Consider the following 13,394-nt stretch of genomic DNA (forward strand, 5'->3'; position numbering starts at 1 on the left):
GCTCAAAGCCCATTGAAGAGGCAGGTGAAAAATGGGTGAGAGTTGGCTGGGGGTGCTTCACCCCCTCTGAAAGGTGCCTTGAGCACTTGGTGCTCGGACTGTGTATCTTGGAAACTCAGCAATAAATGCTTAAAGTCAGAATCTGGAAACTTTACAAATGTGTTTTGTTTTTTTCCCAAGCTCGTTAGAGGTTATGCCATGTCCCACAGTATGGGGAAGAGAAAGATACACCAAGCTACTGGACTGAACATTTGAAAAGAGCATGGCTTAGGAATTTTGGCATAGGTACAATCATCAAATTATGTGAAGAGGAATAGTGACTTAACTGCTCACTTGATGATAGGAGAAGGCTGTGCCAACAAGCTGCCATCTTAGAGATGTGTTTTAATTATCTTGGTACCTTGCAGGCAGGTGGATTTGAGTGGTATGTTTGTACTGGCTGGATCCTTGTTTCTTTACATACCAGCGGTGTATGTATGTATCATACATCTGTAATATGTGTGTGCACATAGTCTTTCAGGAGAATTTTATTTTCATCTTTGATTGCAGTGATGTGAATGTGGTGCCTCTAACTTTTCTTTATGCTTGCATGCAAACAGCCTTTGTGTGAAGTGCAAGCTGCAGCTTGACAAGAGCATCGTTGTGGCACAAGAATGTCTTTATTTCTGCCAATTCCAAAAATGAGGGAAAATTTTTAAGCTGAGCAAGGAAACATATTCCTGAAAAGTGTTTACTTGTGATGGAACTGGGAAGCTTTCAAGATGGTACGGTGGAAGTTGTAACAGCCAACAATGTGTGTACTGTATAGTGAGGGGAAGGAAGGGTGATTGGCGAGGGAGAAGCTTCCTGATAAAAGTAGGAAGCTGAACCGTGGTCAGTTTGCCTAGAGACAGAGTGGTCTCTCTGTGATACTCTTGCAAAGGTTTCACTATGGTTTCAGTCTGATGTTTCCCAGCACTAGAGAGGAAAATGATGTACTGGCTTGCAGTAAGACATAAGAATATGTCAGCTTGATCTGCTCTGTTTTTGCAGAAAACAGGAGAAACTGTGGCCTTTTGTGATGTATTAGAAGAAACCATTGCTTGATTGTCCCTGAAATTTTAGTGCTTTATTGGAGAAGTTCACTGTATAATTTAGGTCTTCCCTCTTCAGCATACCAAAGCGAAGGCAGAAATCTTCTGACCCCATTAAAGTTTCATGTTACTATTTTGATCCTTATGATTTGGTTTTTAGTACAAAAATCACCGTCCTTGTAGTGAGCGCTCGGCATGTTGCTTCATGTTTTCCACTGCCTACCTACCTTTGCCAGTTTTTAAAGCTTTCATGAAACAAAACAGCCCTACTAAATATTGGGGGGGCAGCGTTTAGACCAACCCTGAGTTGCAGAATTATCTTGCGCATGGTTCATGACAGGTTGTGAAAGCAGCAAACACAAACTTCAGTCTCAGACTTTGAATCACTTCAAGGGTCAATTCGTGTCTAGTAACTGTGTCCAGAAACAACTCTCCTAGAAACAGTTATTTGCAATGATCCTGCCACCTTTCCCCACGCAGTGCCTTTAAACTGGGCAGAACTTAAATTTTTGTCCCTTAAAGGTTTGGGGTTTTTTTTGCAAGTGTTTGCTGCTCATGTAGTTTGCTTTAATGCTCTTGTGGCCACTGCTGAGATGCGTGTGACAGCTGGTCACCAAACCCAGGGCCAGAAGTTCACCATGGACTGACTATGGCAACCACACAAAAAAGTTACTAATGCAAACGATGAAGGTAGCATCAAAATGCTTTGTACAGACTACCTCCTTTTTTTCTTTTTGGTGTGGTTTTCAGGTTTTAGGCATTTGGCATCATAACACTGTGCTGATGGTAGAGTTGCTGGCAAAGGTGGGTAACAGCTTGGAAGCTGCTAACAGCAAACTGCAAATGTTTTCCCTGTGCCTGAAGGTGCCAGGGGAATAGCTCTTGTCCAGGTTAGCCACATATTTAATGGGTCTTGGGAGGCTTTTCTGTGAATTTGTGCAGTTATTTTTCAGATAGATCTGAAGTTTAAAATTCCCAACATCCTGCCCTAAGAAGGGGTCTGAGGGATGAGACCCAAACTGCATGCTTTGTTCAAGATGTAGTGGACTTAAACAAGTGTGGAAATGTTCAGCTTTGTTTCCTGCTCTGTCCCCAGTTATTAATGATGCTGGATTTGCTTTCTGGAGCTGGGGTTTTCTTTGAGTGGTCTGTCATAACCTTGACACTATTCTCCTGAGAGTTGGTGGTCAGTTAAATAAAGCTGGGATAACTTTCCTCTATGTGCATCAATTTTTACATTTATCCCCTTGGGGTTTATTTGGCATTTTTTGTTCAATATTTGGAGCACTGTAAAGGCCCCATTTTCCAGCGAATGCTCATCTTTACCTGAACAACAGGATAGCATTAGCAAAATTTGCTGTTCCCCCTCTTTTAGCCACTACTTAGAGGCAGTTCCTTTGTTTCTTACAGTTGACTGTGAGAACAGCTCTGGCATGGTGGTATTGGCAGGTTTCTCCTCCAGGAACGTGATAAAAAGTTTCACTTCATTTTTCTGCCATGGCATTGTCTTTTTTACTTATTCCCCTAATGGGTGGGTCACCTCTTGGCCTCATCAGCCTCCTGGGAGATGGCTTCTGCTGTGCTTGGAAGAAGCTTGATTCGCTAGTCCAGCCATTTGCAAGTTGCTCCTTTGGCCTGCCTTGTTTGTTTTTATGTGTGACCTTCCAGATCTCAGGAACATTTCTATTTTCCTCATTTGTATACAACCTCAGCTTCTCAGAGGATGACTTATTGATTTTAATAATGCCTTTTACCCTGCTGTTTTGGTATGTTGGCTTCCCCTCTGCAGCCCTTACTCTGAGCTTCCACAATCTGTTTGTTTTCCTAGTTTCCATGCCGCCTGCAAGAATTTAGCTCTTTTGACTTCCCACTTGGGTGTTTGTTGTATATATTCTGTATAGGAAACATTCCTATATATTGCACATAGATACTCCAGAAACACTCAGAGTGCAAGAAGAAAATGTGACCCTCAAGAGGAGGTGGTCACAGTTTCAAATGATTCTGGAGTGGCATCAGCAGGGTTTAGACCTTGAGGTGGCTGTAACTTTCATGATCGTGGTTTCAGAGTTAAACAGCATAAAGATGTTACTTTTCTCAACCCAGCTGGCAGGCTGCTAAATCTGAAAGCCTGTCTGTATGCTTGTTAGGGTGTATGGATGGGGATGGTGCATGCCCCTGCATAGGGAAGTTTTGTAGACCACAACTGCAGAGACTTTAGAGGCTATTTTTTTTTTTTTGGGGGGGGAGGGGCAGGAAGAAAAAAATATTTCATTAAAGCTATACAATGAAGTGCACCAGAGTGTGTGTTCGCAGGACAGGAGCTGCTGAAGTGTTGGCTGCACCTTTCACTTTGAAAAGTCTGATTTGAAGCATGTTAGTAGGAATGTTTCCCCTGTTTGAATCTAGATGTACTGTGTGTTTATGTAGAGGTTAGAAAAATATTTTATTAAAATAAAAAAAAAATTAATTACCCAGATATATTTCTGGGAGGGAGCAGAGATGCGGAATGCTGATGTCCCTGCTGGGCCTGTTGGGATTCTGGATCAGAAAGTAAAATAACTTCTCTCAGGTGAGAGCAGAAATAGCATGTGACTGACAGTGTGACTGTGTTTACAAACTGAACCCAGAGGTCACTTAAATCCAGTGTTTTGACCCACAGGCAGCGTTGTGGTGTGTCTTGGCCACACAGCCCCTAATCCAGTATCAAAGTGTCTTCTGAGATACCAGAGAATAAATCAGGGAAAGCCTTTAGTGCTACTTTGTCATATTGTTGGGGCACAATGTTTGTAGATCTTTTTATGAGCAAATCTATACAATAAACAGCAGGCTTTAACAAGAGTTAACTCTGAGATCATGTTAAAAAAAATTACTTGCTCAATGTACATAATTCATATCAGTATAAAATCAGACTGTATTTTTTCTCATGCAAAAATGACAAGAGCTGTTGTACCGTCCTTCAAATTTGCTTTGGCAACTATAAGCCAACTCCATTTTATTAAACAGCTCTCTTTCCTCCTAATATATACAGAAATGTTTGCCGTATAAACATCTTAACTAGACATCTGCTTTTCCCCAGATATAAAACACAGTTAACTTTTTGCCCTGTTCTTGTTCACTGGGGCTGATAACGTTTTCTGCTGGCCAGATGAAATAAAATTGATTTTTGTACCAGATGCAGCACAGTTCAGTTTTGCATTACGCAGGTGTTCCCCCAGCTGGGAAGTGTGGAAACGTGCCATTTTGCTGAGATGATGGTGAGGTTTAGAAATGTGAGGGCGTTAAAAATAATTCTCTGTGTTAACAGTGGGCTTTGTCCCTGGTGGGCTCCATATGCCGAACAGCTGACTGGGGCAGCAGCTGTTCTATATTTTAATAGGAGAGTTATAAAGTTAGAAACATGGATGATCATTCAAAACATAAGCAACTCTTTGCAGTCATGGAAACGGGATTCAACAATAAACTTGCATTTGTGAGCCTTCCAAACAAAATAATCCCACTGCACTGTGTTCAGGTGGTCTCAGGGAAGTGACTGAACTTGGATTTCTATTTCCTAAAGTTCTGTTTGTTCAAAGTCCTATTTCTTTTTACTTTTTCTCTCCCTGTTTTCTATTTGAGAAGATATTAAAGTTCACATGTGATCCTGATTTAGATTCTTTTCCAGCAGTGACAGAGATTTATATGACAATCTCTCTTGGAGCGTGTTGCTGATAATGGTCGTGCCGGTAGGATATAGCGACGGCTGAGCAAACACTTTGCTCTCATATACTTCCTTGGGATTTCAGCCTCCCTTTTAACACAAGTAGCTGTTTGTGCTCTTGTCCTATGTTTGCTGCAGTTCTGTATCCTTTGCAAGAAACAAAGTCTTGCTTTCCTGCAGAATCAGATGAACCTGTGAGTTTCCGCCCTAACAACATGCAGGTTTTCTGGCACAGCACACAGTAGAACAGTTCTCCTTGTTGAGGCTCTGAACCATCCTCTCATTTTGCTAATGGGCTTTTTGGACACGCTTATGCTTGATCATGTACTGCACCCCTATCCAAAACAATACCAACCACCCCTTCCAATTTCTGCACAGCCCTGCTCTAGTCCCTGGCTTGCTTTGCTTGCCTGCTTGTGTTTTGGTTTGGAGGGGCTGCTGTTATTTCAGTTCCCCACTTCTATGGAAGTGCCATGATTAATGTCAGGCATGGAGAGTGGTTCCCACACCCAAGGACTGCCTTGAGGTCTCCACCAACTTGCTGCAATGTAAGGGCGAGCAGCTGAATCTCTGCTTCTGAGCTGGGTGATAATCTCTGACTTGGTTAGTTTGGGTCCTAAGTGATCTTACATAGACCTGAATATTGCAAACAGACTGGGAGCGGGGTGGTTGGCAGAACAGTTTGTGAAAATAAGATGGGTTAAGCCAAGTCTAAGAGCATCATGAGATGTGCAGGAATGAGCAGGCTGAATGCAACATGGGTGTGTGTACAAGCTACCATTGCCTCTGCTGTTCATGCCATTTGAAAAGGATGTAAATGTTGTTCTCTCTCTGTAATGATCAATTTTGAGTCGTTGTGAGATAAGCAGAGATTTTAAGGGAAGGTTTAAAAGTGCCGGTGATGAAACTAGTGTAAATAGTGGCAGAGCATGAAGGTGGATTAAATCCTTGTGGCAGAGCCTGGCAACCTGGGGGTGCTGGGGATGATTTGTGGCTGCTTAATTCATGGCAGGGATCAGTCTGGTGCCCTGCAAGTCCCAGGACTGAAGGAGGCAAAGCCATTACAGCCTCCTCTGGGCACCTATCAAGAGAAAACGGCCTGTTTTAAACCTAGAAACAGAAACCCAATTGTTTCTCAGAATGGGTAATGCTGAGTTACACCATGTTGGAAGTTAAACATCAGTGTAAAAGAAGAGTGCTGAGGCTGGGGGTAGAGAGGGGGTGCTTGAGAGCCAGCACAGCTCATTTCTGAGGATGGACTACACAGAAAATGTTGACAAACTAAGTACAGAGGTGAGCATGTGCTGCTTGCCGCAAGAATTGCAGAAGGAGATCAGAGGCATTTTGCTCAGTACATGTGTGGGATGAGGAGCTGCCTTTCAAACCAACTGGATTTGTAGTGATTATGAATGGGGAGGAATTCCTCTGGGGAGAGGAAGGAGCTTCCTACAACCTGAATGATAGCAATTTTCACCACAGAAAACACCAGTTAAATCCGTTTACAAAGTGACTGGGTTTGTATTGGTGAGCTCCTCTTTGCAGAGAGTGATGAGGGCTACCTGGGGTCTCACCCCACAGCTCTTGGGCCCCAGGCAAAGAAAATGCAACCCAGCGCCAGCACTATTTTTTGGCCTATGTTATAACCATGTGCTCTGACCCTTTTGGCAGATGAAATATTTGTTTAAAGCCACAAATGACTGCCTGAAGGAATGATCATTGGATAATGGGGTCCTGCTCTGCAATTTGTCTGAGCGTGGGTGATGTGTCACCCTAACCCAGAGCGGTTGTGGCCTGTTCTGAGATCTATTCTGGAGTGCATTTTTGCTGTCTTGCCGTGCAGGACCTCTGGATGCCAAGTTCTCTGGCTATGCTCCTTGCTTCTTTGGGCACATCCCCTGAAAGCAATAACTGAGGGTCATTGACATAATAAATATGAATCTGTGGGTCCGCACCACAAAAAGATTTTTGTGTATAGTGTAGTCACTATTTACAAGTATTTTCTACAGAAAATGAAATCGAAGTAGGAAAGAGGGTCCTAACTGGCACTGTGAGTTAGTGTATCTTTCCTTGTTTTTCATGTCAGTAAAACTAAAACTCAGTAGGTAACACATTGGTCCTTCTACAAAGGGATTGTGTTTTCAGTCTTGTGGATTGAGATCTGGGTCATTCTGACTCTGCAGAACTTGATGGGGCTTTGAGTCCCACAGTAGCTAACAATTCAGCCCTGTAATGCAGCTAATAAACTACCTGAAAAAAGACTAAATACAGTATGGTAAGAGATCTTTATTAAAAATTTTGTACATCAAATGATTAACTACTAAACAAGGAATAAGATTTTACATATTACAAAAGATGTTATTATTCTTGAATTAAAAATAAATTTTATGGACACTGTACATGATACATCTGAGTTGTAAGAACAGGAACAGGACTGAGTGCCTGAAAATGATATAACTTAATAAGCAAAAGCACTCAATTCTTAGTATACAACATAATATTTCTGGAAAAAAAAAAGCTTGTTAACTTCTGTCTGAAAATGCTGTATTCCTCTAACCCATAACTACTAACAGTGTTCTGAGGAGAAGGCATGGACATGTGTGCCCTGTGTGGTGATTTTTTTTAATTTGAATTTTTTTTTGTTTGAGTAATTTTCTTCCTATGGTCTATTTTTCTTGGAGAGAGTGGAATGTTATTTCGTGGTACGGTTAACACAATCTGCATAGACAAACCCAAGGCAAAACATTTATCACAATGTAACTTTACCTTCAACCCAGATTAGAATAATCAACTGATAGCTCATAAATGTCTACAGAAATAGATTTTTATTGACTGTTATCTTTTGTTACAAAGTAGTTAAAAAGAAGAAATATATTTTAGCTTATCAGATAACCATTACTTTGTATCGTTCATACTATATCATTTTATTCTCTTTGAGATTGTCAGTGTAGCTGCATTAGAATTTAAAATGAAAACAACACAGAAGATCACCTTTTAATTGCATGATCTATTTGGCTAGGAAGGGTGTGTGAAATTTTACAGGATCGTATGAACATACAGTTCTTATAGAAAAGTGTAGTATGTATCTAGTCCAAGAAAGGTAATAAAAATGATTTAAATCTTTATACAGAAAGTGACAATGCCCATGTTATACTATGGAACACATCTACTAATTTTGAATTACAGGTGTAATGTGTGGATTAAAGATATCAACTTACTAAACAATTTTTTAAAAAGGAGAGCAAAATCTATAAATAAAATAGTAAGTGCTTTCTTGAAGATAATATTCTTTGGCTGCTTTAAGTGCCAGTGAAGGGCTATTGAAAACCACTAAAATGCATAAGGTCCCACTATTATTGTTAATCTTAACACCGAGCTTGTACGATAATTCAAGCTGTTGACTGTTAGCATCTCCAGATCCACAATGTGTTCTCTTGGTCCTGATAGTGATTTCACCAGTACAAGCATTGCACTTACAGCACTTGTTTGCTGAAAGAATAACAAAAAAAGAGGTTTAATTCAGTTAAATCTAAAACAATTCCCTAGTTGCGTAAAGAGAGTGCTTGTGTGTTACTACACTGTAAAAATGCTCTGTCTCAGCACAGAGATACACAATGCAAGTATTCTTTTAACGTTTTTAAATGGCCATGACTAATCTCACACCTGGCTTTGCTGCAGGGAAAGCTTTACCTGACTAGGGCTCAGAGGAATAACCTGCGCCACAAAATCTGTTCCTGGTTATAATGACTCTCCTAAAGGACCTGAAAAGTGGTAATCTATCCCAGGATGGTCTTTGTTTTTATCCCCATCTATCAGCTTTTAAAATATATAGAGAATAAGTAAAACAAGAGAGACCTAATGTCTTTAACAGTGATGCAGCTTGTTCAGTGGAGGGAAACTCTAAGACTGTCTCATGGCTTGTACTCCAGAAGTTGTGCTCCCCTTGTGAACATGGGGAATTGTTGCAACTGGTGTGCCTGTTGCATCCCCATCTTGTACTGCTCCCAGTCTGGGGTCATGCTGCTGGGGAGCAGGGACAGGCCTTGGCTGTGGCAAGCTGTGAGGTTTTTTAACAGCTTGGTAATTTACAGATTCTAACAAAAGGGTGAACTCATCTCTCCCTTCACCTACAACAATTATTTTCTCACTGTGTCAAATGAGTAGGGTATACAGATGAATCCAATCTATCTGTTGTATCTGAGACCCAGCTCAGGGTTTTACTAAAACAATTGGAATAACTTCTAAGTAAGCCTTTGTTTACCACAGTCCCTTGGCAGGAATAAACACATGCTTCCTTCTTCAAGGCTTGCAATTTCTTGTTGGGTGGCAACAGAAAACTGGATTTGTTAGTCTAAAGGAAGTCAGTCCAAAGGCTAGATTGGGGTCTAACTCAAACTAGGGCTGCAGTGACCTTGTTCTTATTTTAAGCAAATAACTATTCGATTTTGGGGGTATGTATGGGGTTTTGATGTGGCATAAATCCAGGTAAAAGCACTGGATTATCAGTTATGCCAGAACAAGTGAGATGCAGATGAGTAGTTCCTTGTTCCCATCTTGGGGAAACACTCTGTATGTAAGTAGGCAATACTGTTTCTAAGGTACTCTTTTTGGATATACTATCAAAAGGCCCTAATCTTCAGATTTGAAGAAAAAGAAACAAAAATTAAAACCTTGCAATTAATATATTTGATTGAAGCTTTTTGTGCTGATTCTGTTTTACTGACTGCAAAGTCACATACGAAGCAAAAAGGATTTCCCAGGAATTTGTAAATATTACAAGTGTCCAAGAAAACCAGATTTCTTCCAAAAACCTTAAAAAGCAGATGTTATAGACACTTTCATTCATGTGTATCTACTTGAATGTATTACACCAACAGGAAATACTGCTATCATAAGTCATTTGAACTTTCGTGGTTTTCTGAAATAGTTGCTGTGCTATGGGAAAATAAAGGTTTGTCTCAACGCAAAACCTTTGTAAGTTGGCCTGAACTTATCACTTGAGAGATCAGTGCCCCATTCCAAGCTATTATTGATTTCTCTACTTTTTTGCTAAAACCAGAAATGTAATTAAAGTAATTGTATGAGGAATCTTTCTATAATCCTCTCCTAAATACAAATGTATGAGGAGTTGGTATAGAGAGTGAAAAGTATAGAGGTGTATTGTTTTTATCTGACATGGATGTCACAGACTGCTAAATGTTCATGATTGCTACTAGTGTTGCTCTCATTTGAAAGAAACTTTTTGATTCTCAGTTTAGAGTTTGCAGATAGAAAGGTAAAAGGCTTCTTAAAATTTGGAAATCAAGCACATTTGATAAGGAATTATCAAAAAGTTGATCAACTTTGGAATGCTGTGATACTCTGAGGGACATGTGATGGGTTTGCACAAATGGCAGGGCGCTATAACACCTCGGTAGCACCAAACCCACTCAGGGTCCAACTCCCACTAATACTCACTCTCAGGTAAAATTCTCCATTTTCATTTCCAGACTTGATCCGGAATGTGTTAATAGTATTAGGGTAAATAGTGGTTGCCTGAATCTGGAAGATATCAGAGGGCACTGTTCTGTCTGAACGGATGCTCATGTATTTGTACACAACAGAGTAAGGCAGCTCGCGGCAAATGGCGTTTGATACGGGGCAGACACAGCGGCTGAAAAACAAAAATGGATGAAAGTGTGACAGTTACAAACAAATGGTACTTGCTTTCTCTTGTATTTGATCATGTTGCCTGTTGAGGATGATCCTAAACAAAAAAAGACAAATTTTTGTCTTACTTCTCTGATGTAAGGACATAGGGCTCTTGACAAGGATTTCTTGGGTAACAACGAAATCCTCCATGGTAGTTCCAGCAAATTTCATCCTCTCTGCATTCATTAGTAGTCTCACACTCATTTATATCTAGGAGGAAGGAAAAGGGACTGTGTCAAAGCAGATAGAAATGAGTTTGCTACAAAACCAAACACAGTGTCTTCAACCAAAAAGAGTCACCTGCTTGTCTGCTGAAACCCAACAGGTTTCTCTGTTCTTTACCTACTTTTTTCTGGGTGTTAGCTATAAAGGATTTCTCTATGCAGAAATGGAACACATTTGTTTATTGAGTGTTAATGAAGTCTGAAGATTTTTTAGTTGACTAAAGATACACATTAATTGTACATAATACAACTGTAGAAATATTGTAAAGTTTCTAATTGGCAAATAATTATTTTAGAGCAGAAGATATCTTGTAGATGGAGGAAAAAAGGTTTTGAGGAAGAATTGTTATTTCCTACATTTTGCAGGTTCTCATTTTTAATTGCCTTGGTTTCATGGCCTAAAATGTTAATGGCCAAATTGTAACTAAAATAGCTTTGAAAGCAATAATGAACACTTGTTTATTGTTCAAAGCAGAGCTTCCTTTTTTGCATGGGAAAATCACCTTGAATGGAGGTGAGGACTGTCAGACTTGCACTGTATTAATGCTCTAGTATTCTGTCAGAGCCAGAACCCCCTGACTGTCTACCTATATGGTCTCCTAAAATTAACACCGACAGAAAGGGTATACTCAACTGTAATCTCTCAGAAGGCACAAACAGGTTTTTAGGTGGTCAAACTACCCCACAATATTTCAGTACCAGCTGCTGTTCTTAAGAAGGGAAAGAAATTAATCTGGATTTAAGAAAAAATTAAATAAAACCGAGTTGCTTCCTCATCCTTTCTGCCAGTTATTAGCACACCTATTTATTTCTAAAAATAATGACTGTTAAATTGGGTTCTGGATTACAGAAGCAATGGTTCTTGCACATATGTTATTCTGCAATATTCTTTAATAAATTGCAGAGCCATTTAGCACTGATGAGGAAAACCCATAAACTTTAAAATTCTGATTTGGTGGCACCTGACCAGAACATTTATTTTTCTAAACCCAAATTATCTAAGCTGCTCAAGTCTTGCATGTTTTTCTCCTGTTATCAGAAGAAAAATATCTTTCATTTTTACTGTGGTTTGATTTTGGAATCTCTATGAAATGAAACAAGATATAAAGCCATTTTTAGTGTCTGTAAAAAATGGCCTGAATTTTTTCAGAAATACTTCTCTCTGAAAATTAGACTCACTACCTAGACATTCAAGACAAGTTTTACCCGAGGGTTGAAAAAAATGAAATTTTGTCCTAGGAATCCGAAGGACTTAAAGTTTGAGCTGAAGGAATCAAATAGGAATTAATATGAGAGATGCAATTAATCACCAAATGCTTTATCAGTGTATCTTTTGCCAACATAATGGTAATCCTGACATGAAATAGAAATATATAGATAACACTATTTCTGGCCAGACTAAGAATGTTTGCTCTTAATAATTCAGTATTGAGACTGCTAAGATGAGGGCACTTACCTTGACATGTTCTGCCTCCTACTACTTGGTATCCTTCAGGGCAGACACATGAGAATTTTCCTGGTTCATTGACACATTGATACTGACATATATAACTTGAGGTTCTGCATTCATCAGTGTCTGCAGAGAGCAGAAGAGCTTCCAGTTACTTTTTTTTAATATCTACCTTGTTACAGAACTAAATATAATAGCTAAATGTTGTTTCTAACAGGAAAAAAAAAAAGAATTCTGTCTAAAAAGAACACGTTATCAAACAACTGAAATGTACTGCTTAACACCTGAAAGTTGCAAACAGAAGAGTTAATTCTACTTGTGTTCTGTCAATAATCTTTCAAAATGAAAACTTTATATTTGAGAAAGCAGAAGCTAAATTAGACAAGAACAAGTTTAGGAAAATAATTCTTGAAAGCATTTCTACTTGTAGTATTGCAAAATATGATCGCTTTCACAAAAACCACAGATGTAAAATTAGTTAGTAAAGCAAATATACTGCCTTTGTATTTGTGCCCGACACTAATGGAATAGCTCTTTGGAAAAGAGGGGAAGGCCTCTTTTCTGTATTCAAATAGTATTCAGTGTATACCACTGCCTTTTGCTTTTTTAATCCTTGTGTAACCAGTAGTCCCTTGCTAGGGAACTGCAGTGTGAAACAGAATTTAACAGTATATGCCATTAACCAGAAATTAAATTAAACCTATCAAAACTAGGGAATGGCTTGGAAAACAGCATAACTCCCTCCTACTACCTCTGAGGCTTGAGCCCAACTCTTGATTTTATGTCCTTGGAGGCTGCATAGTTGCTGCTCCCTGTTCTGTTCACTTGCAAGTAGGATTAGTTTAAGAAGTTTGGAGAGGGAGCATCTGTAATAGCTCTGCTGGCTTGTTTAGGAGGGCAGTGGTAAACCAAAAAGACCTCTTTGGCTCAAAGACTGGTAGAAAGGATATGGGCTTTAAGGGTGAGATCATCATGTGTCCAAAAAGAGATTAGAGGACCCCTGTGGAGACTCTGGCAGAGGAAATAAAGTGTTGATTGTATAATCATCAGGAGACATGCTGTTTGTATACACAGGCTTGAAAGCACCTCAAAAGCACAATTGTCGCTTCCTTAAAATCAAAAATTTGAGGTTTTATTTTCAGAGGAGCCTAACAACACATAAAAATTGCACTTGTTTTTGGTTTGCATTCCTTTCCGATTCATTTAATGGTCATCAGCATTAGACCACACACAATTCAAGTGAGTTTGAAATAAGTATTCAG

The 13,394-nt window shown here is 39.5% G+C and overlaps 1 protein-coding gene across 1 annotated transcript in view; it reads right to left on the bottom strand.

Moving 5' to 3' along the window:
• Positions 1–7,392: 7,392 nt before the first annotated feature.
• Positions 7,393–13,394, bottom strand: part of EFEMP1 (EGF containing fibulin extracellular matrix protein 1) — a 48,794-nt gene continuing 42,792 nt past the window's right edge. The window contains exons 8-11 of the mRNA XM_026845991.1: positions 12,139–12,258; positions 10,545–10,668; positions 10,225–10,420; positions 7,393–8,256 (exon numbers count right to left, since the gene is read on the bottom strand). Coding sequence (XP_026701792.1) covers positions 8,098–8,256; positions 10,225–10,420; positions 10,545–10,668; positions 12,139–12,258 — 599 coding nt within the window. The 3' untranslated portion in view covers positions 7,393–8,097. The remainder of the gene's footprint in view (positions 8,257–10,224; positions 10,421–10,544; positions 10,669–12,138; positions 12,259–13,394) is intronic.

The sequence above is a fragment of the Athene cunicularia genome, assembly GCF_003259725.1.
Source record: "Athene cunicularia isolate RWA chromosome 3 unlocalized genomic scaffold, athCun1 chr3_part1, whole genome shotgun sequence".
Lineage (NCBI taxonomy): Eukaryota > Metazoa > Chordata > Aves > Strigiformes > Strigidae > Athene > Athene cunicularia.